Source organism: Etheostoma cragini, chromosome 10, assembly GCF_013103735.1.
Source record: "Etheostoma cragini isolate CJK2018 chromosome 10, CSU_Ecrag_1.0, whole genome shotgun sequence".
Classification (NCBI taxonomy): domain Eukaryota; kingdom Metazoa; phylum Chordata; class Actinopteri; order Perciformes; family Percidae; genus Etheostoma; species Etheostoma cragini.
The window spans coordinates 1,909,703-1,931,629 of NC_048416.1; the positions used below are offsets into that span (position 1 = coordinate 1,909,703).

Sequence of the window (21,927 nt, forward strand, 5' to 3'; positions counted from 1 at the left end):
GCATTTTCTTTAAGCCACAATAAATCCAATGTTGTTTGGACACAGATTTGGTTGGAGCAGGCAGGGATCTCTGGGAAAATGTTTTGTGTTGTGACTCATCAGAGCCACTTGCATAGAACTGATGGACTGAGTGAGTGAAATATCTCTCTTGGCAGGCAGAGTCCAGCAAATCGACAACATCGGGAGCCTCATGGGATGAGCGTAAGAGCAAATATCGAGCACAGACAGTTTCTAGACAAGCAAGAGGAGCACCACCCTCAGTACCTCCAGCTGCCAGTCCCCGACCAGTCACTCTATCAACCAGGCAGAGGCAGGGACCCTTTGGGAGGGACGAATACAGGACCTCCAAAGCTGCAGGGACACCACAGTCCAAGCAGAAAAGCAGCACATGTAAGACTTGTGTTAATTGGGCAATGTTAAATACTGTACATGCTTTGAGTTTTTGTTGTTTTCCAGTTAAGTTTTTTACAATCAATACCTAGTCTCATGACCTGCCTCTGACTAAGCAGAGAGCTAATGATTTCTTTTGCTGAGTACACAGAATTGTGCAATAGGTCTGTTTAACCCGTTGTGTAATCTCAACGAGGCACAGTAGAGAAGTGCAGTTGACGGGCCATGTAGGATTGAAGGCAGCACCAGAGTTTGTGGGGGGTTTATGTTCTGAAGCTGATACATCAGGAGCCTTCACAGCAACACAGTAATGTTACAAAAGAATGCTCAATACTCTCCAGATGACTAATAAACATTTTGATCATCATTTCAGAAATATTGATAAAGCCGTGCAAATAATTCATTTAATATTTAAGTTTTAGTTTGCGTAGCTCTGGTTTACTTAGACACGCCAATAATCCAGGTTGTAGTAAAGCAGTCGGCCCATCAGAGGGTGGCATTTAGCGGTTCCTCTGATGAGCTCAGCCATCTCCCACATGAACAGTGTTGGATACAGGTGTCACCTCCGGTCTCTTGTCTAGGTCTTGGGGAAAACTCCCTCTGCCCTACTGCTCTTCATAGAAAGTGGAGTTCTGGGGTAGGAGGGGGATCTCTTCCTCTGATGGGAAGCCATCTGTATGAGTGGAAAACGCAGGGGAAGGAAAGGGAGGTTTTAAGCTGACCACCAGTAGTGTTAAAGGGAGAACACAATGTTTGAAACAAGTGCTCTGAGCACAGCAAAAAAAAACGTGCTCTTCTCATGCTTCGGCTCCAGGGACACCCCAGGACTACGACTTATTTTGCTAAAACTTCCAGGTTCTCATTTGATATTATTGTTCTTAGTTAACATGTTTGCTGTAGTTAGTAAGAAACATGCAGGTACGTTTTGTACAATTTATCAATAAAATGCAACAAGAAATACACTGTCAATTATTATTGAGATTGTTTTCTAAACATGCTTTTTCATTAGTTTTGCTTATGGAAAAATGCCTCTTAAATATCCCATTAAAAGGGCTCCTTATACTACTACCTGATTAGGCCTGTTTAGGTGCTCCTTAGTCATTTTTGCCGCCTGCGTTTGGGCCTTTTATGACCAGCACACTGCCGAGGTCAGTATGTGTATTTCCACTTAATAATAGTAATAATCTTTGCTGATGATCTTCAATGTTTTATTTGTGTGCCATTGCACCCCAGGCAGTCAGAGAGTGCAGGCAAAAGGAGAATCATCCCTTGGAACTGCCTCAACAGCAAGTAATAAACCTCAACTAGGTGGATCCCAACCTCCTCATACTTCCACTCAACCCATTGTTATGGGCCCTCCCCCTACTCCTACTTCTAGACTACCAGTACCACACAAGACCCCAGGGCCATCCAGGAGCGTTACTCACGCCAGGGTAAATTCTGAGCTGAGTGGAGGTGCTGGGCGAACACAAGGTAAGCCACAAGAATTGACATAGTTTTTGTAGAAATAGGATGTTGAGTCCCGACAGGCTATTATAGAAAGTAATACAATCAGTGTTATACGGGTGTTTTCTAGGGTTAAGTCACAGTGTTTATTGTGCTTTTTAAGAACACATCTGGACATGAAGGGGAGGGGCCTCTGTTCCAAATAGTGACCCACTTCAGTCCTGAGCTTGGTTGTAAATCTCCTTGGGGCAAATCTGTCTCTGATTTCCTACCTCTGCATCAGCTTGGCATCTCAAAAACATTGTCATTTTTTTTTTAGCTTTTTTCTATTTCAATCTCTGTAAGAAAGTAGAACATTAGAGCAGAACAGAGTAGAACAAATCTGAACTCCGGTCTACTGCTGCTCATCATGCTGTGTTGTGTCCATGTACTGTGAAGAGAAGGAGTGCTGTAAGACAGGGGGCCCTTCTCTTCCCAGCATCTTCAGCATCACGTAGGTTTGTTTGGCTAAGAGGACCCATTCTCACACTGTAGACCATCCCCCCCTCCCGCTTGTGTGGTTGTCATGGCAACGGGTTCTATTCCACTCTAGTTCACACATGCCTGGAGGAAAGTGAGCAGACATAGACTACAACTGATGCCGTGTGAGGTGCAAAAGAGAAGCCGTATTTCCATTCTAATTTTTAGATTGAAAACCAATGGCTGGTTACACAGGACTTCGAAGCTGCACTTGGACTGAATTTCCAGCTCATGTTTTCAACAGCTCCTCTTCAATGGCACAGGGCAGTGCAGCATCCAACTGTGATCTCACCCTCTTGACATGCCTGCTCATTGGATCCTATCGTTTTTGTGTCATTCCTTTGTTAGCTTTATTTAACGGAAAAGATAGAAAGCTTTGGAGAAGTAAGTGAGACTCATAATACAGTGGCTATGATTCAAATGTTGAATCCGTGGTGAAATATTGAGCTTCTGAATATTTTAACCAGTTTAGTAGAGACATTTTTACATGCGAGGTATTCATTCAGTCATTGTTTTTAAATGTGCTTCTATCTTTGCTACCTCTTGCTATGGATCAGATTGACTTCACACTGTGTTAATCTGATTTGTCGTATTTGTGCTTTGTTATCTTATGAATATCACAGCATGATTTGTAGTAATTAACCAGCACTACTCTGCTTCTTTAACAGTTTTTGGAGGAGCTGCACATAAACCATCTCCTTTGAAAACTGTTGTGCTTAAAGCTAGACTCATCACAACCCCTGGGAAAGCCACTGGACCATGTGAGAGAGACACACACACACACACACACACACACACACACACACACACACACACACAGATGTCTCATTTTTAAGCCATAAAGCTTACATTTTGAAGACTCCCTTTCTGAACTCCCTTTTGTAAAGTAAATTTGAGCAAGACCACATTGTTTACATCTCAAACATTGGCAAGTACTCGCACTATGACAAGGAGACCTGAATCTGACTTGATTGAAGGTGATTAATTACCCCCAAAACACTCAACTACAAACAGCTATTATTACTTCCTAATGTAATCAAATAGTTTATTTTCAGCAAACCTATTGTTATTTCAATAAAAGCTTTCTGCGGTTGTGGCTAGCTGCCAGTCTGTGCTACATTATGGGTCAGATTAACCCCAGCTGCCTGTCTCACCTGGATCTTCTTGTAACAGCTTTGGCCATAGCATGCAGACCTGCAACTTCCTCCAGCAAAGGTGCTTCAAACTCTACAGTCAGTCCTCTGAAAAGAACGGCTTCTGCAAGGCTCGTGGGTCTCACTTCAAGTGGAACTGGTAAGAGCTAAATTGTTTTCATTATTCGTGTTTTAACTACATATGTAGATGGCTTGTCAAGGCTGCAGGCTTGGTTCCAGAAGGGACTGGTTACTGGGTTTTCTGTAATAATGGTATAGATAACAACCACAAAAAATAAATTAGGAAAAGTGATTTTAAACTTTTGTAATGTTAATGTGCTAACCTTGTTTGTTTATTCATAGTGCTGTCAGTTAAACGCGCTAACTGCATTAACCCAAATCAATTTTACGCCATACATTTTTTTATGGTGAGATTAACAGTTTTTTCCACATGCTTTTGCAACTACGTTAGTAACATTTAAAAACTGCAACACCCACCGGATCTAACTAGACCGGAAACAAAAGAAAATTGCCAAATGTTCCATTGACAAGACCAAAGTCTAGTTTTTCATAACATGGATGTCGTAGCCAGTCACCCTCTCAGGCTGCATACAGTCCCAACAATCTCCAGCAACAACGTAGGGCAACCTGCATGCATTCTATGAGGCAAAACAAAGGGCACATAAGTCCAATAAACACTTGCTGATGCTCAGAGTGCACAGTAATAATTAAAGCTGACCTAAATAAGGTTATCAACATTGTTATTAACTCCTCTGTTCTCTCATCTAAATATGCTGGATGGACAGTAAAGCCCAGTTCAGTTCACTGCTTTGTTCTAACGCCTCTCTCCAGTGACTCTCTAGCACTCTATTGATCGTATACCGCTCGTCTAAAGCTCTAAAATTTCAACCAGGGGAGACTTTGCAACTGACTTGACCAAGTAAATTTACTTTGGATTTAATGTTTCATATAGCTAAGGACACATTTCCACAGAGAGCTATGCCAGCCAAGCAGTTGTAAGCTCAGCTCATCAGACAAAACCACAAGAAGTCTGCCATCTCTCCCCATCCAACTGCTGGGGTAGATGAGAGAAATAGTGGGGGGGTGGGTTAAATCCCATTGGCTGCAGTGATGCTGGTAGCCCCTCCCACTACTTTATCTCCCCCCTCCCCCTCCCTGCTCTCTTTCTAGCATCCTGGCTCTGCTACAGCACCGCCATCATTAAGCTTGGAGATGCTGCTTTGCTCTGCTGTGAAAGATTCACGTGCCTGTGCTTGGTGAATAGCTGGAGCCTGGCTTTACCAAGAGGATTAAGGGATTTTTACTTCTTTTTTTTCTGCCCCTATTGCATCAATCAGGCTGTGCCACAAAACCACTGGCCAGCCTTTTGACCTTCTCTGTATCTTCCAGCCTTCACAGCTGGGAGTGAGACTTTGAGTTGGGAGACCAGCCATACTGAGAATTGGTGCTTTAATTTTTTCAAGGCTTTCTCAGCTGTATAACTCTTACTACTATTTTTTATTGATTTATTGACTGATTGCTGTCACTTGAGGCATGAGACAATGAGGCACACCATGGCCTGTGGCTCATAGTCAGCGTCAAGCTTTCTGCATTTGGAAACTTGTTTATTTTTAATTTTTTTAAAGTAATTGCTTATTTTTTGAGAGATGTTATGGTCTCCGACGCTCTCCCTGTCGAACATCCACGTGCGTCTGACAGCCAAGGGTTTACTCCGCAGCATTCAGCTGCTGTCAGGATGCAGGAGGAACACGGTGGTCTTCCGAGCAGGTCTGTCAGTTAAATGTTTCTACCAACAATTGTTATTGTTTTGGAGTGTCCGTGCTAAAACCCTTAATCCAAGCACTGCTGTATTCGCCTCTCACGCAGATCTGCGCTGTTGGCTGTTTCTGAAATCTAATTTTAGGATGGCTATTTACTAGTCGGCAGGAGGTTCATCTTTCCTTTACCCACCTTGGTCACTAAAACCTGTCACCCCGAGCAGAGGTACTGTAGGATACAAATCCTGACTTCAGGAGTTTTGTTTAAATTGTATTTAAACAAACATCCTTTTTTTGGTCACATTGCCATTAAGAATGGCTTTCATTATTTGTAAGGCCACCTTTTTTATACGACTGTGTGTCAAGAGGCACTTTGTCTTGCTCTCCTGCTCACTGGAACACCCAGTACTTCTGTATCACTCTCACAGAGAGGAACCAAGGTTATTTTGGTTGCTGGTCTTTAGGTTGCCCCATGGGAACCGTGTTGTGTTGTTGAACAGGTCTGTGGGAACACATTAGCTTCCTGTGGTTCCCACATTGTTTAAAGCATTCTTCTCTTGTTTTTGAATATAACTGACCAAATATGGTAACTTAGATTCATAGTCTCAAAGGTTTTAATAACTCAATGGGATTCAAAGCAAGTCATGGTTTTAGTAAGTACAATATATCCCATGCCTCAGTTAGTTAAACTCTTATTTATTTATAATTGAAGTGGCCAGATTCAAGATTTCTTTATTGTCATACCATAGTACACTATAGTAGGAAATTACGTACAAAGTGCACAGCTTAAAAGAATACAGCACAGAAACAATTTTAAAAAACGTGGAAAAGTCGAGTTATTTATATGAATTAAACTAAATAAATGCTTAAACGCTTATATGGGTTTGCAGAGCATTTAGAGTGATACATATGAATATATATATATAGCATCTAAAAAAACAACTGAAATATATAAATATCTAGATACTAGATACATACAGTTGGGAGAGAGTGTAAAGTATAAATATCCGTATTTAAGGTGAAATGATGCGGAAGAGAATAAGTCAGATGAATGTTACACTGACCATTGTCTCAGTCAGCATTGTGTCAACCAAGCACAATAACAAGTGCGTGATTGTGATGGGTCTCATCATCACCCATCATGCTTTGTGCTGTGGTGTGATATCCCCTTACAGCAGCAGAGCACTATGCTGTGGAGTCAGTAAATCACTCAGCATTTTGATGTTAAGTGTAGCAGTTGAATTGGTACAAAATGTTTCTTTGAGTGTGGGAGGACACATGAAATGAAGAGGTCATGTGTCATCAACGTTGTTAAGATACTGCGATGGAAATAGCTGCAGGTTTTCTGTTGCCATGGAACAGCAGATGAAGCAGAGATGGTCCTTGTGCTTATATGCTTGTATTAAGTCAATTTCAAAGCGCAGATTATTGTTTATGGAAAACAAAAGCCACATCAGTTAGAAATACTGTTAAAATATGAGGTAATAAAGCCAGGGATAATACTAAATCCTAAACCATTTGGGAATATGTATTTGTATTTGTATTTTGTTAATACATGTTAGAATTACACTAGGCAACCCTCAGAAGAAATAAATCTGAATTAAGCAAATAGTGTAGCCTAAAAATTGAGCTGATTTGCCATTCACTTCACTATATTAATCTGTGAACTGGCCATCTCCAATTTAAATTATTTAAAAAGGTGAGATCATACATTTTTTAGATTCAGCAGAAATGTGTTGCATAATGTCCAAATCTGTTCTTGGAAGCAAGCCCAAGATAAAAGCTGTGGGATCATAAGCATATTTAAAAAGTCAGTTTCTGTCACTTTCTCTTTAAATGGACATGTTAAAATTGGCAATTACAAACATGGCTATGAACCCACATTTTTTCATTTTTGTAATGTTACAGGATGGCAAGCAAACAGAAGTTACTACATGTTGTTTGACGTTAAAGAATACATTTATAAAGTATAAAAAATAACTATCACATACAGTTACATCACAGAAGGATATAATAAATATATATGATATTTCCACTCTGCAGTAGCTTAACAGCCTGAGTTTGTCATTGATGTTGGCTTGATTATTTATGCAGGCATGTTTGTCATACATGTTGGCTGTAATGCAGTTTAAGATGTTGTCCCTTCTGTGCTCTTTGCTCAACCAGCAGAGGGCATCCTCATTCAAACAAAACCCATCTGAGGTGTAGTGAACTTCAGCTCGATCAAAACAATTTAAGTTGAGCAGCACAGTTGAACTGTTTGTTTGGATCTGTGTGCTGTAGCTGAAGCAAAAATAAAAGAAGAAAAACCTCAACAATTCATAGTGTAAAACTAATGAGATGTAGACTTGGAGGATAAAGTCAGGACATTGAGATGGAAATCAGTTTTGGATGATCTGGGTCCCCTATAACACAAAATATTCAAAACACAGCCTTGTGCACAGTACAAGCTTCAGAACATTTTTGTAAAATATTTTACTGAATTAAAGCAAAAGTGACCACATTCTGAAGTTCATTGTCTTGTTTGTCTAGAAGGCCGTGCCTTACTTTCACGCTGAACAGTTTACTTTGGCTGTAAGGGAGTGGGAGAAACTAGTTTTGATGTGAAGTGCACATCCGGATGCAGAGCGGTGTTAACTCAAGTCAGGCATTATTGCATTATATAATTATTCAGATGATCATCTGATTATCTGATTATTGTGTTCTCACATAGGTTGTTTTTATTTCCTTTTTTGCTGCTGTGACTCCTCAGTTTGGTCTGTTCCCTCTGTTCCTTTGCCAGCCTGGAGTGTTATTTGCTCTGCAGTATTGTGTTGCCTCAATCAGGCCAGGGCTGTCCACTCTGCAGCTCCTGGATCAGCTGTCTACAGTCGGCAAGGAAGAAATGTTCTCATGTTAATATTAAATACCTTCCCCTCACTGCCAATAGAAACTATGGGGTCTTAATTTGAAAGCCATCCATTAAATTCAGCATTATTTTGCTCAAAATGATGTCTGTATCCTACAGTTACATGCTGGTGTTATTCTGGGGTGTTGTGATATTTTAAAATGATACCCTGCTTAGTGCATCTTTTTATCTAGAACTTAAATGTTCTCCCAATTTTAATAAAGGAAATTAATATAAACACTTCATGGGGTGGGGTTATGCGTACATTGTATCATGGGAGCACACTATGGTGGATTCATCTACGGAACCTTATTTAAAGTACATTTGTCATTGCTTTTACTGTTCCAAATTCACTCAATATTTATTTGCATATTAATTATGCTTGTTTCTAACAGCTGTCATCTAAAACAACCGGTAGAGCTGTGTGAGTTTCCCCACAGGCCACTGGTGGTTATTTCCTCTCACTGGTATTGCCCATATATCTCAGGTTATTCTCACTGCTGTTACATAACAATCACTACAGTCTCCTCATTTCAAAGACACAAAGATATGTCCCGATATCAATGATAATTTAAGAGCTAGTGAGTTGTGCTCCTCTGTCCTTCTAGCAGAGTAAACAACGTGTTTGTCATTAGTAGGATTGACGGTAGCCATTATGTGGGGGTGATGTATTTATAAAGCTGATGTAAATCAAAACTACAGTAGCACGTCCTCGCTAAAATAAGTTGCCCTTGGTGATAGATTGAATTAGGATATGGAAAAGTAACTGTATTCAGAGGATCCATTTTTATTTTTCTGGGCTGTCGGAGAAGCAGCGCTGGGAATCCTCAGACTGGCTGATTGGACGGAACTGTTCTGGACTGCAGAAATACCCAGGGCTTTGACACTGGAGCTTGCTGCATCTCTGGCCCTGACAGGGGTGTAGAGGGTGGGTGGTGTTGCTGTCAGACCTGCTGTAACGGTTATGGAGGGGGGTATGATGATGATCAACGTTGTCACGACACTCAACACATGTTCTTTCACAGTGGACAAGAACAAGCCGAAGGCCAGCTCCCGCCATCAACACCCCCAGCAGCCTGCGTCTCAACTGAATCAGCGCAGCGGAGCTGTAGATGTGGTACCAGCGAGCGCCGCCGAGGGCGGGAGGAAGGACCAGAGCATCCAGCAGCTCAAAGGACTTCTGGCAGCTAGTAACTGCAGATTTGAGGCTGTCGCCATCGTCTTGCAGGAAGCTTTGGCTGAGGTATGAGAATTCTATTTGTGAGGGAACAGCATGGACGTAGTAAAGAGAGAAAATAATATTTTACAGTTACAGCAGTTTGCAACTTCACCCACTTTTTTTTTTTTTTTTTTTTAGAGAGATCTTTGCATAGCAAAGACGTGCTGCATATTATAGCAGTAATATTTGCTGTCAGTAACCAGGACACTTCTAGAGATCACTGGCTTAGTTCAGTTTGTGATTGTTTGTACTCAACATTTTATTGCTCCTGTGAAACGGTCAGAATGTGGCTCACATTACCCTGATATGACACTAGGTTGGCCAGTATATACTGTGTGTATATATACTGTGTATATCTCTCTCTATATGAGAAATCACTCCAGCTACAACTAGTTGAAACCATGCCCATAATACAAATCAGAAATCTATAATTTTTACTCCATCGTGCTTTCCTTTTAGCATTATTTATATTGACAGATGAGATTAAAACAGCATGCAGGTACAGATGAAAAACAGCCATACAGTGGTTAAAAACACAATGCCAATGGAGTTAAAAGTCCAAAGTAAAATTTGGATCGTCTTGATCTCAGACTCTTAATGTATCACCTCCTGATCTAAAAGTGTACTACACATAAAGTCTAAACTTACCTTTATGACATAACTACAAATGTTGCAACATAAAATCCTGTGTTGATAATACGGGGCAAACCAAATGGCATTTCTATTTACAGCAAAAGCAAGGGTGGGACGGGGGTGATTGTAAGGGTATATGAGGGGCTGTACACACAGACATACAAAATGACCTGTTGTCATCCACTGAACAACTGAAGCAATCCTGGATCAAAGAGAAATTTAAAAATGAGTTTTAATTGCAGCATAATTTGCATTTTCTGGTGAAGATTATAACAGAAGAGCTGAACTTATTCTGGTTTTTGTCTAAAAGCCTACCACAAGTCTTTCAGTTGTACCTTTTTTATACAGTCATAGGTTATTCAAGTAGTCAGGCTGGAAGCCTTTAAATAATGGATTTTTAAACTGACTGTTTGTTTTGGATCTGTGTTTTAATAGTGGTACCATGTGATTGGCTTCCAGGAACTGAATGCCCTGAGGGATTAATCTTCGCTCAGTGCAGTACAAACGCTTATCCTATCCGCTCCCCCCATCCTATCCCACCCCACCCCCCAACCTAACCCCAATCATCATACTCCCTCATTTAGTTATCAAAGCAAAATTATGGTTTGTTGCTCACACTCTAAAGTACATTTAATGAGATGCACTCCAGTCTACAATGAGTAAATTTAGAAAATAGAATTAAATTGGCCCATTGCGGTTAGTAAAGATTTATATCTACATTTTCCTGTAAACCTAAAAGACAAAAATCTGATACTGTTACCCTGTCACAAGCCATTTCAGTCCCTCTGGTTAACTTTAGAGGTGTCTTTGTCAAACATTTCCCCACCATATGTGTTGATTGAGTGAAACAACTGCAATGTACCATCCAAATATAAAATAATTGAAGACAAGATGGTATTAGGGGCTCCTATTTAATTGTATGACCCTGTCTTTATGTCATAGGATTACACAACTCAACCTTTTCACTCACCCACGTTTCATAATTACAGTACTTGGACTGTTAGTGTTGAGATGTCTCTAATAAGCCACTTTGGCTTCTTTCTTTATTAGATTTTAGTACTTTTGAGTCAATACCATGATGTTTTTAATCTTGTTTTGAGTACACGTGGAACAAGGGGCAGGGTCAGACATCGGGTCTGCCAGGACTTCCTCCAGAGGTTGCTGGGAACTTTCCATCATTGCGCTGCAATCCAGTGGACCTTATCTGACATTGTTGCTATGTGTCTGACACATCAGCACAGGGAGCTGAGGTCAAATCTATTATATGCACTGTGATGAGGTTTTAAAAAATAAAGATATGATTTTTTTCAGTTTAGCATCCCTATACTGCAGGTACAGCAGACTGTAGAGGGTGTCTGTAGAGAAAACACTACAGTAGTATTTTAAACCCTACTGTAGCTGTGGTGCTCATACCTGTTGCTGCTAGACTGACTCCTTCTGGTTTGTTGCTGCCGTGAAGTAAAAAGTGGCTGTTGACTCCATCAATGTGTTCCAAAGTTGGTTTTAACAAGCTGCTGTTGCAAAAACTGTGCTACTGTGTGGAAGTGCCACAGGGACAAGGGAGGAAAAAAAGGAGTATCTTAGCTTCTAACATGAAACGTGTGTCTGAGAAACAAGGGATGTTCATTGACGAGAATTTAACAAATGTGTGAACTTGGCTATGCATTTAAGCTCTGTACAGCTGAGAACTATTTCAGAAAAGGGAACCCCAGCTTCTTTTTAATTTGTAATACAGAAAGTCACTCATGCATTGATTTCCTTTGGCCTAGATTACTGCAACTCCCTTTCCTCCTGCCTTACTCCTGACTTTGACACCAGACAGATCCCTTGTGGCAACTCTCTGGATAGTTTCAGTTGTAACAAGAGTTCAAATCAGTCCAAGTTTAGCCTCAGTGAGCTTCAGTTAGTAGTGCTGTTTCTTAATTTCTGCTGCTGGAAAAAAATATAGGTATTCTGATTATGCAGTCAAGTGTCTCCTCAGCTGTTGAAGAGCATTATAAACCGTCAACCGTTTTTGCCTGTTGTAACTTGAGTGCATATGGGCGTTAGAAAGCTACTAGTTATGTATTTTGACAAAAGTGTGGAAAGTATTGACTGATGGATTTTTGCAGTCATACAGAACAGAGCTGGGAAAAAACGTTTGTTTAAAATGTATCATTGACAGTGTGACAGCTGTAATGGGACAGCTGGTGTTTAAGGCTCATTGTGTGATCTCCAGTCACTGATGTTTGACTCATGTTTGGGTGGCATTGGTTGTGAAACTGATTACGTCAACAAATATAACCACGACATGTTTGTTCCTCTCCCTTAACTTACTGACTACAGCATGTGTTGCTGTCCCTCCAGTGGACACTAATACCTACAGTATCTCAAACTTACACAACTTGCATTTATTATCAAAAAATCAATTAATTAGACAAGAGTAACAGGTGGCAGATGTGTTGTTGGACGAGTCTGTGTGCTTGTAGTGTGCAATGGAATCTGGTAGCCACTCATCAGACCAAGAATAGGAGGCAGGTCCTTGCCAGCATAGTGTGAGAATGTCCCAGCTGTTGACTTGATATGGTTATGAACAGCAGCCAAACACTAAGCAAGAGCAGAGCACTGCTTCTTATGATCTGTTTGGGATAGAGTGTAAGCCCTGGACCGGGTTTGACATGCCTTCTCTCAAAGGGTGAAACACGTTGAATTTCAGTGTAGGAATGTTGGCACATTCGCAAATAGCTCTCTTTACCTCACTTGCTTTCTGATATTCACAATATTTCTGGGAACTTATACATGTAACCTGATCTGCAGCAATTAGTCATTGATCTTAGTCTACTATCATGTGTTATTCTACACCTGAGATGGTATCATATTGATATACACTGGGGACTCTTTGCACTCCGCTAGATGTCCCTCAGAGTTGCATAGCCTTTAATAAGATGGTTAAAATATGTGGTTTCTAATGCAGTCAGAGGAATGATTACCAAGGTGGTTAGTCAACAAGTGACATCATTTTCTTTGATTCTACACAGTGACTGTAAAGTCCCCCACAGAAGCTGGGAATGGGATTTGTCTCAGCACTCTATCATCTTGTAATGGAGAGATTGTACCCATGAAGCCTGTAGCTGCCCAGCCGATTGTAAGTTAGTGATGCAGAGGGGGTGAGGGGATGATTTAATGTAGGTTTGGATGAGTGGTGGGGGGATGGTTCTAATGAAGCCTCTCCATGTATCCCCTGGGAAGGTCACTGCACAGCACAAGTCCTGCTCTCATCAGCCTGATGTCAGGCTGCTCTGAACAATCTATCCGCTTGCTCCACTCTGGCTGCTGTCTTAAAGTGACCTCAGCTCGCTCATGTGGAGGCTGTTCCTATGCACACTGTAGTCTGCCCCCCTTCTTTTTTTTTTTTTTAGGTGTAATACGGTAATGCACTCTGCAGTCACTCTCCACAGCCAGTGAAGCGGCTTTTTCAGTCCTTGCTCAGATGTAGTCGGAGCAGTCTGGGAGGAGGTGTGTGGAGGTGGTGCGTCCACCTGGACCACTGTTTGTACTGGAGTACTGGCTCTCCATAGCTGGGGGTGGGAGACTCCGGCTACCAAGCCTCAGACTGAGGCTAGATCATGGGCTGTTCTGGCAGCAGAGCGTGCCTTAGTGCTCCCTGCGCTGCAGATCGGGTAACTGGCTTCTCTGTTTGTTTTACTCTGCGGAGAGGAAAAGATGTAGATCTGGGGCATAGCAGGACAGGGTGGACTATATTTGCTTTTGTTAACTGATCAGGGAAGTGATATTTGGCTTGTTGTAGTTGGCTATTCTGTCTCGGGTTCATAATTGAATTATGCAGACTGTGTGATGTACTGTTTAGTGTGTCAGGTTGTGTCTGTGAATCAGCATAGTCAGAGATGGGTATTGCATGAGAGGTAAACAGTTTTTGGATTTTAATGCGTCAGTTTATAGTCTGGAGGAGCACTGCAGCTACAGTGCAGCCTCCTCTTTACTGCAAAACTGAGTCAGAAAGGGAGAAGTAGAAGAGTTAGGCAGACAGAAGGCATGTGCTAAGACTGACAGCATGGGTATGTTCCCTAAGTCTTCCTTCCTTCCTGCTGTGGTGCTGTTCAATGTATTTGCATTTGGCAGTCAAACACAATATCCTGGAAGGAGAATATGTATTTATCAGATAGATATGTCACGGTGTTGCCCTGTTAACATTTTTTTGAGAAAAAGCTTTCAGATTCATATTGCTGGCGTTGCTCATTTGTGATCTGAAATGAGTTGATTTAAGCTCAGAAATTGCATTGACACCTTAATAAGCATGTGCATGACTTGACTTTGTTTTTTCTCTGCAGCGTGATGAAGCCAGAAGGCAGTGCAGGGATCTGTCCCAGGAGCTGGGCAACCTTCGAGGAGAGCTGGGTAAGTTAGGTCACCTTGGTCACACAGCTGTGTTTAAAGTTGTTATCAGCAAAGTACACACTTCTGGTACAAGGTCTGCTTTTAGTTCCCCCTTCAGATGGGTTTCTGCCTTTTGTTGAGATGACAAGTCAGGAAATCTTTCTAAAGATAATGATAGAACAATACAGTTTTCCTATTGTTTGCAGTTTTTTCATCTTGAATAATTACTTGCTTTCTTTGTTCACTTGTTGTGTTGCTGTGATCTAATGCAGTTATAAATCTGACTGATTGGTACTTTAATTTAGATGTGTATAGTCTGTTTGGCATTTTCTACATTGAGGAATTCAGTCACCCATTTCTTACATTGCGCAAATTCATGGACTGACTGTCATGTAATCTTTATTTTACGTATTAATGATAAAATAGTTTAATGCTGTGCCTTGAAGTGGTGTGTGCTGTGATTGGTTAACTGTAAGCGGGGGTCTTAATCCTGTCTGCTTTTTCCCACCACACTATCCTCGGGTGAAAATCACATACCATGTCAAGGCATACGTGTGTTTAAGCGTTGCTGAGTAAAGTGGTCTCGGCCCATTCCCCTGGGAGTGGCAGGCTGACCTCTGACCCCACCCACACAGGAGGGGCTCTCAGTGGTGGAATGCCACACCACCTGAGCCTTGTGAAGGCTTAGGGGCAATGGTTTTTGTCACCTTCAGCCACACGCACGCTAACACACCAGCTTTCATCTCTCTTACTAACAGCAGCAGCAGTAATGTTGTGGCTCCGCCCCTCCCTCGCAGCCTCGGGACTTCCACATGATTGCTCTTACATGCGGAGCGCTGTTATATCTGCGCTTTAACACATTCTTCACTTCAGAGGCTGGAAGACCAACACTGACCTCACATGAACCTTTGGATTACGTGTAGTTAAAGATGTTTTAAAGTCCAGACACATTCTTAGAAGTCTGCTTTTAGTTGATTTCCTCCTTCGCCTGCATCCCTGCCTGCTTTCACAGTGATCTCACTTCTCAGTCAGCAATAAATTGCAGCCTTGGCCCAAAGCCAACGACCACACCCCCTTTGTAAAAAAAAATAAAATATATATATATAACTATCTAATCCTCTGCATTATGTGTGACACTTCCAAACCCCATCACCTTGTTGGCTGCAGATAACTTAGATTAACTTGGCCCTCCTCCCACGTATCAGCCATGAGGTGTTTTTGTAAGGTTATTATTAGAAAGGCTAATATGACCAGATCTCTGTTACATATGGTTGCAGAGTTCCAGGCTCTGTTTGTTGAGCTGTACGTGCCAAAGCCTGATAGATAGTCCCTTTGTTGGCTTGGCCACTGTTCCTGGATGAGGGAAGGTGAATCTTCAGGCTCAGGCAGTGCCGTGTTTATACTGTGCCTCAGTTTGTAGCAGTGCAAAAACTCAGACCCTGGGACTTTATTTACAACCAGACAACAGGAATACACAATAGAGATTTGGCACAATGTGTCTTTGACAAAGTTGTTCAACAAGACTAAAATTGCAACCCTCAATACAGATAAGTGTGAACCAGTGAAGATGTCACATACAGCCTGTGGCACTCATGGCTAACGAGGAACCTTCAACTAATAACTTTTATAGGAATAATACATGTTCCTTAATTGTGTTTCAATGATTTGTGAATACAGTCAATGTCCCTGCCACGCATGTTGTAGCGTAGCACAATAACATCTGCGTTCAATATTATTTTACGCCCACTATTGATGTCATACATAGTCTCAAGCTCTAAGTTGTTGTGGTGTATTTTCATACCATGTATTTAATACCAAACCTTTGAAAGAAAATCAACTTCTTAATATAAAAACAGACATCGTCCACAGCTGTCTTTCTAACTGTACACCATGGTACGACTTCTCTAGTGAGTTGTAGTTCACAATTAATATCGTCGGCGTTGAGACTGGAGACAGGTTATGGAGTTTGTCACTGTCACCCACTCCAGAGCAGATATAAACCCTTGGCAGTTGGAACCAGTTGGGAAATATTGAGACTGATTTACAGAACCAAATCAAAAGCCACCAATTTCACAAACTGTGGAGGGAACGAGCCCGCTTTAAGAAATCTGTTGCTTAAGTTGCTGGTTTCAAGAGATTGTGAAACTTGTTCCCATATCTTTATCTGCCTATAAATAACTGTGCCGTAGTTGGCATAAGCAGTCAAGTGCAAGAGGAACCTCCCCTTGAATGTCAGTTTTTTCCATTCCTTTTGGGAGCTTATTTAGTGTCGCACAATTTCATCAAGAGAGAAGTTTGCTAAACAGAGTTCCTCAGTGGGTGTATCTGATTTTTTTACACAAGCACTTACTAGTACAAAAAATGTCCTCTTCCCTATTTAAATGAATGTTACCCTCTACCAAGCTGCATACAATCTCTGAACACCATGCCAATGTCCTGCCACCTTTTTAACCAAAGATTTTAAATTTCCAGTTTGCTCCGTCCATTCATCTGAATGCCTGGAGAAGGAGAAGGAAGAGTTGCGCGTTGCTCTGGAGGATGCCCTGCACAAACTGCAGGAGCAGCACCAGAAGGACCTGGCCGAGCTGGAGCAGAGACTGCAGGCCTTCTACCAGGCCGAGTGGGACAAGGTCCACCTCAGCTACCAGCAGGAGACTGACAAGGGCAGGACTCTCCTGCAACAGCAGGTTTGTCCCCACTCCACCTTGTGAATTTTGATATGTATTATCGATTTTAATAATTTATGCAGGAATACTTTTACTAGTATTACTAATATTTACTATTTCCATGCACAGGCTCTTCTCTTATTAAATTAATGTAATGGAAATCTGCTCTCTGTAAAGGCTCAGACACATGTGGAAGGTTTGGCGTTCTTTGCTAATATTCTGTCATTGATCTATGATTGTTTGATTGAACTTTTCTGTGCGTCAGGAGAAAATAACTGAACCATCGCGATGTAACTCAGTGCTTGGTGACCCGGGCCATTAAGATCAGTAATGTTGTGGTTCAAAACTATGTCTATCCTGTGTTTTTTTTTTTAAAGATGGGAGAGCTTAAAGACAATCATGAAGTCATGAGGCTGGAACTAGAGAACAGCCACGCAGAACAGCTGCAGTCTGTGAAACAGCAGTATGAAATGTCACTGGAAGGTGAGTGGACAGGACTCATGGAACGGGATCCATTCTCTGATGCCGAGTTATATAAGATTATTTAGAACTCCTAGGGTGGATTTTAACTTAGGAAATTCTTCTTCAATAAACAAATGTGCATGTGTGCATTTTTGTATTGCATAACACAATTACATTTTGACTACCCTTGAGCTTTGTACAGTTTTGAGTTTTCTAAAATATTTCTGATGTCATAATCAGAGCTCAGAAAAGTCCACAGTCAGGAGCTGCAGTCTTTGGAAAGAACTTTGAAAGAGACAGGAGACGCTCTATCTGTAAGCTTGACTTTTCTTTTCTCCCTTTTTATTAAAGAAATTCACACAAACAATAGCATATCATGACATGATCAGTTATGAACTGATGCCAGTGTAGAAAAGCGTAACTCAGTGGCTTTGTTGTTCTGCGTACATCCACAGGGACAGATTGAAAAGCTGACGATGGAGAACAATGCCCTCATTGAGAAGCTAGCGGAGGAGGAGAACAGGAGGAAACAGCTGGCCGATAAGAGTCAGGTAATCTTATCAGTGTGCTTATTATAGCAGAGCTCCACTTAAGAAACATCTCATGATTCCAGTGTTGCTTTCCTTTTAAGCATAAAGGTGACAAAACAATGATACCCAGAGATAGAAACTACCAACAAACCAAAATCTTGCCACAGTCTTAATTTTAGGAGCCGTCTGATAGGTCGATCAACCATTCTTTCCAATGTAAAACAGTGTAGGTTAAATCACGCGTTGGCTACAACACTCCCTCCGTGTGTAAGGGTAGATTTTAATTTTCCCAGAGTGCTGTTGTACATTGAGGATGCCACTCCTCATCAGTGTTAAGTGGCTGCCCATGTACCCAGCACACTGCCCTGGCACAGCAGAGTCATTAATGGAACTACCTCCCATTACCCTGCCCCTCCACATCTGCTATTAATAGATACACAACAGGAGCAATAGCAGCAACAGCTCACTGATACACATTGACCAGTTGCAGACCATACACATCCTTCATAAAGAACACATTATTTGCATGTTTATAATTTTTTTATGTCATCATATATGACCCCTAAGCTTCTTTGTCCCTGTGAGCCCAGGGCAGACATTAATATGTAAGTGATTCATGGCGCCCTCTGTTGTGTGTTTCTGGATTTTTGGCCATGTGACGTTTTATGAGGCTTGCTGTACTCCTTTTTGAAGTATTTGTGACAGTCCCTGAACATCTTGGCACCACTTCTTTGTCCCCGCAGAAGGACTCCCACACACTGTATCTGGAGCAGGAGCTAGAGAGCCTCAAAGTGGTCCTGGATATTAAAAACAAACAGCTCCACCAGCAGGAAAAGAAGATGATGGAGATCGACAAACTGGTGAGACCTCACGAGGCAATTCTGCTGCTAAATAAAAGCCACACCCATCGCTCAATCATTCTTTGATTTTGATTTCTTTCCAGATGGAGAAAAATGTGAAGTTGGATGAGAGCCTTATCAAGGTCCAGCAGGAGAATGAGGACCTCAAAGCCCGCATGGAAAGACATGCTGCACTGTCGAGGTGAGACTCATGTGCTGGCTTGTTTATTTTGACTCAATATTGCATACAATGTCCACGGCTGAATATCAGTGATGGATTATAACTTGGTACATTTATTCAAGTACTGTACATAAGTACACATTTGAGCTACTTTACGTGAGTCTTTTCATGCCACTTTCTACTTCTACTCTGCTTCATCTCAGAAAGAAATATTGTATTTAATAGTCCACTACTTTACATTTTGGTTACATGTAACTAATTTGTTCTGCTGTCTTGGCCAGGTCTCTCTTGAAAAAGAGATTTTATCTCTCAATGAGACTAACCTGGTAAACAAAACTGCATTTATCTGACAGCTTTAGATACTAGTTCCTTTTTATAAATTAGGATTTCTGCACACTAAACACATGTAGTTAATAAAATATTATGTTTTATTTTGAACTACCCAACAATGTAACGGCCCACCAGTCAGGCTGAATGGTTGTTAGATTAAAATCTAAATCTAAAATTTGAGGATTTTCTGCAATGAGTACTATTTCTTTGAATACTTTAAGTACATTTTCCTAATGATACTTACATCCTACATCCTATGCTTTTAACTTAAGTAAAGGATGTGAATACTTTTTCCACCACTGCTGAAATTCATCGAAACATCTTCAGTAGGAGCCAATGGACTGAGAGCAGCAGGCTAGGTCATTTAGAAAGTACTGAGAGACAGATTTGTTTTTTGGGGGGGGGGGTCTTTCATGGGATTGGTTGACAATAACAAATTAGAATAGCGCTTATACTGAAGGTTTTGCAGATCAACCTTTTGGAATCATAATATGGTTTGATTCACACTGTAGGTGAGAGCTTCAGTTGAATAGGTTCTGTCTAACGTTATTAGTTTAGAGCGTTTCTACCATGTGTGTGTTGTGTTGCTGCGCTGCAGACAGCTGTCGACGGAGCAGACGGCGCTGCAGGAAACCCTTCAGAAGGAGTCCAAGGTGAACAAGCGGCTGTCCATGGAGAACGAGGAGCTGATGTGGAAGCTTCATAACGGAGACCTGAGTAGCCCGCGCAAGGTGTCCCCCACCTCCGCCTCCTCCCCCTCCCCCCACTCCTTCAGCTTCCAATCACCGCGCAGCTCGGGCCTGTTGTCCAGCCCCCCGGTCTCACCCAGATAACCATGGGCCCCTGCTTCCTCGAAGCACACCCTCTCTTCTGAGTTATCCCTCTGGAATTAAGAGCCATGTTTGTTTCCTGTTCGCTTAGCAACACAACAGCCTTTGACTCCTTGGAAATTGGATGAACTCTGACACTATCTGTACAGAGGTACAGACCGTAAAAGAAGAAATGCTGCACAGAAGCACTTAATAAGCGATGTCGCCTTGTTTTTTTGCCTTTCACTTCTGATACTATGGATGGATGGGGGGGGGAAGGAAATCTCAGGACTCCAATGAAACACTATTTTTGTTACTTGTTGGCAGAGGCTTTTCTCAGAACACTCACATACACAGTACATGCAGTAAAATATACACAGACATGCATGCAGATATAGCCCAGTGTGTGTGGGAGAGCAGTGTTTGTGTCTCTGGAGACCACAGCCATGGAAAGTCTGAATTTAGAATAGATGTGACTACAGATGACACTATCCCTTCTCATATCACATTTTATTTTACCTATACATGAAATATGGAATTTCTTTGTTGGATTCCTGCACCATTTCTCACAGCTAACTGTGCAAGAGTGACTAGTACACCAGGGCTGTCCAAGTCTCTTTGAGGTGTTTTCTTTTATTTTTGAAGGTTGGTGTTTTGACACCTAGGTTATCTGTTTAAGAATCATCTGTGGCCTCAAACTTGTTTTATTTTCCATGTGTTTGTTTGTCTGACCAAGGGACCAATCCAAGTCTTTGTGCATGTGTTTGAATCCCCTCACTGAACCCTCCTAATGCAGCTTTAAAGTTGGCGTCTTTGCAGAGAGTTGACCACGAGAAGCTTTGCTTGTGCGTGTCGGAGACACTGCGCTGTCTCAAAAAGACCTTTTGTGGTAAATGTATGTTATTGGTTTGTTGACCCTGTTTGAAATATGCAATCAATAAAGTCTTGTATTAAGTTTGTTGTATTAGAGTCAAGTTGTAAAACCGTGACCCACATATTTATGAGCTAGCAGATGTCAATAATTAGTTACATTCAAAAGGTGTATTATAGGAATTCAGTTTTTTCCTGGAACTTAACAGTCATCCCTTGTCTTGTGAATGTTGTTTGAACCGTATATACTTAAATGTTTTATGAACCACAAACATTCATGTCTTCATCTAAAGTATATTCCAAAATCATAACCAAATGAACTTTCCAGCAAAGCGGCATCTGCAGCAAGTGTTGCATTGGACCGAAATAAGTTCTGGGCCCGCGGATCGCATTCCACATACGGAGAGCATTAGGACGTCGGTCTGGCACACCGCTCGGCTTTAAACCAGATTCTCCTCTTCACAACGGGCCAGAGGAACTCTCTGATGGCTGCTGCTCTCTCGTCCGGCATCGTTATTCCATTTCAACGTAGCGCAAATGTCTGATTAGGTGTCCAACGCAGAGTGCCAGGGTTTACAGCAGGATGTTGTCCCTGTCAGAGACAGGCCCATAAAAATCCGACTCCACTACCCAGAACTCCTTGTTTGTAGCACTTGCATTAATTACAGTGTACTCTTTGTCATCCATTCTGCAACAAGTTTAAGAATCTATCTTAAAGTGCCCATATTCTGAAAAAAAACCCTTTTTCTAGGATTTGGGGTGTTAGTTTTTCACAGTTAGGGCTTTTCTCTCCAAAATGTTCCCAGGGATGTTCAGTAGATTTAAGTAGATTTCAGTAGATTTAAGATCTGGTGGACTATC

The 21,927-nt window shown here is 41.5% G+C and overlaps 1 protein-coding gene across 7 annotated transcripts in view; it reads left to right on the forward strand.

The window, feature by feature from the left end:
• The window catches only part of mtus1a (microtubule associated tumor suppressor 1a), a 28,925-nt gene extending 7,775 nt beyond the window's left edge, over window positions 1–21,150 (forward strand). For 3 of the 7 annotated variants that reach the window (XM_034883539.1, XM_034883537.1, XM_034883538.1), the window contains 13 exons: window positions 156–390; window positions 1,624–1,863; window positions 3,024–3,116; window positions 3,529–3,648; window positions 9,179–9,396; window positions 14,334–14,400; window positions 16,852–17,066; window positions 17,423–17,528; window positions 17,748–17,821; window positions 17,963–18,058; window positions 18,781–18,897; window positions 18,981–19,078; window positions 19,986–21,150. In XM_034883539.1, the coding sequence (XP_034739430.1) occupies window positions 156–390; window positions 1,624–1,863; window positions 3,024–3,116; window positions 3,529–3,648; window positions 9,179–9,396; window positions 14,334–14,400; window positions 16,852–17,066; window positions 17,423–17,528; window positions 17,748–17,821; window positions 17,963–18,058; window positions 18,781–18,897; window positions 18,981–19,078; window positions 19,986–20,220 (1,914 nt within the window). In that variant the 3' untranslated portion in view covers window positions 20,221–21,150. Of the gene's footprint in view, window positions 1–155; window positions 391–1,623; window positions 1,864–2,326; window positions 2,740–3,023; window positions 3,117–3,528; window positions 3,649–4,702; window positions 5,277–9,178; window positions 9,397–11,774; window positions 11,908–13,394; window positions 13,665–14,333; window positions 14,401–16,851; window positions 17,067–17,422; window positions 17,529–17,747; window positions 17,822–17,962; window positions 18,059–18,780; window positions 18,898–18,980; window positions 19,079–19,985 lie in introns of those variants that run through there. The other 4 variants (XM_034883540.1, XM_034883541.1, XM_034883542.1 and 1 more) reach the window with 4 other exon arrangements.
• Window positions 21,151–21,927: the final 777 nt, after the last annotated feature.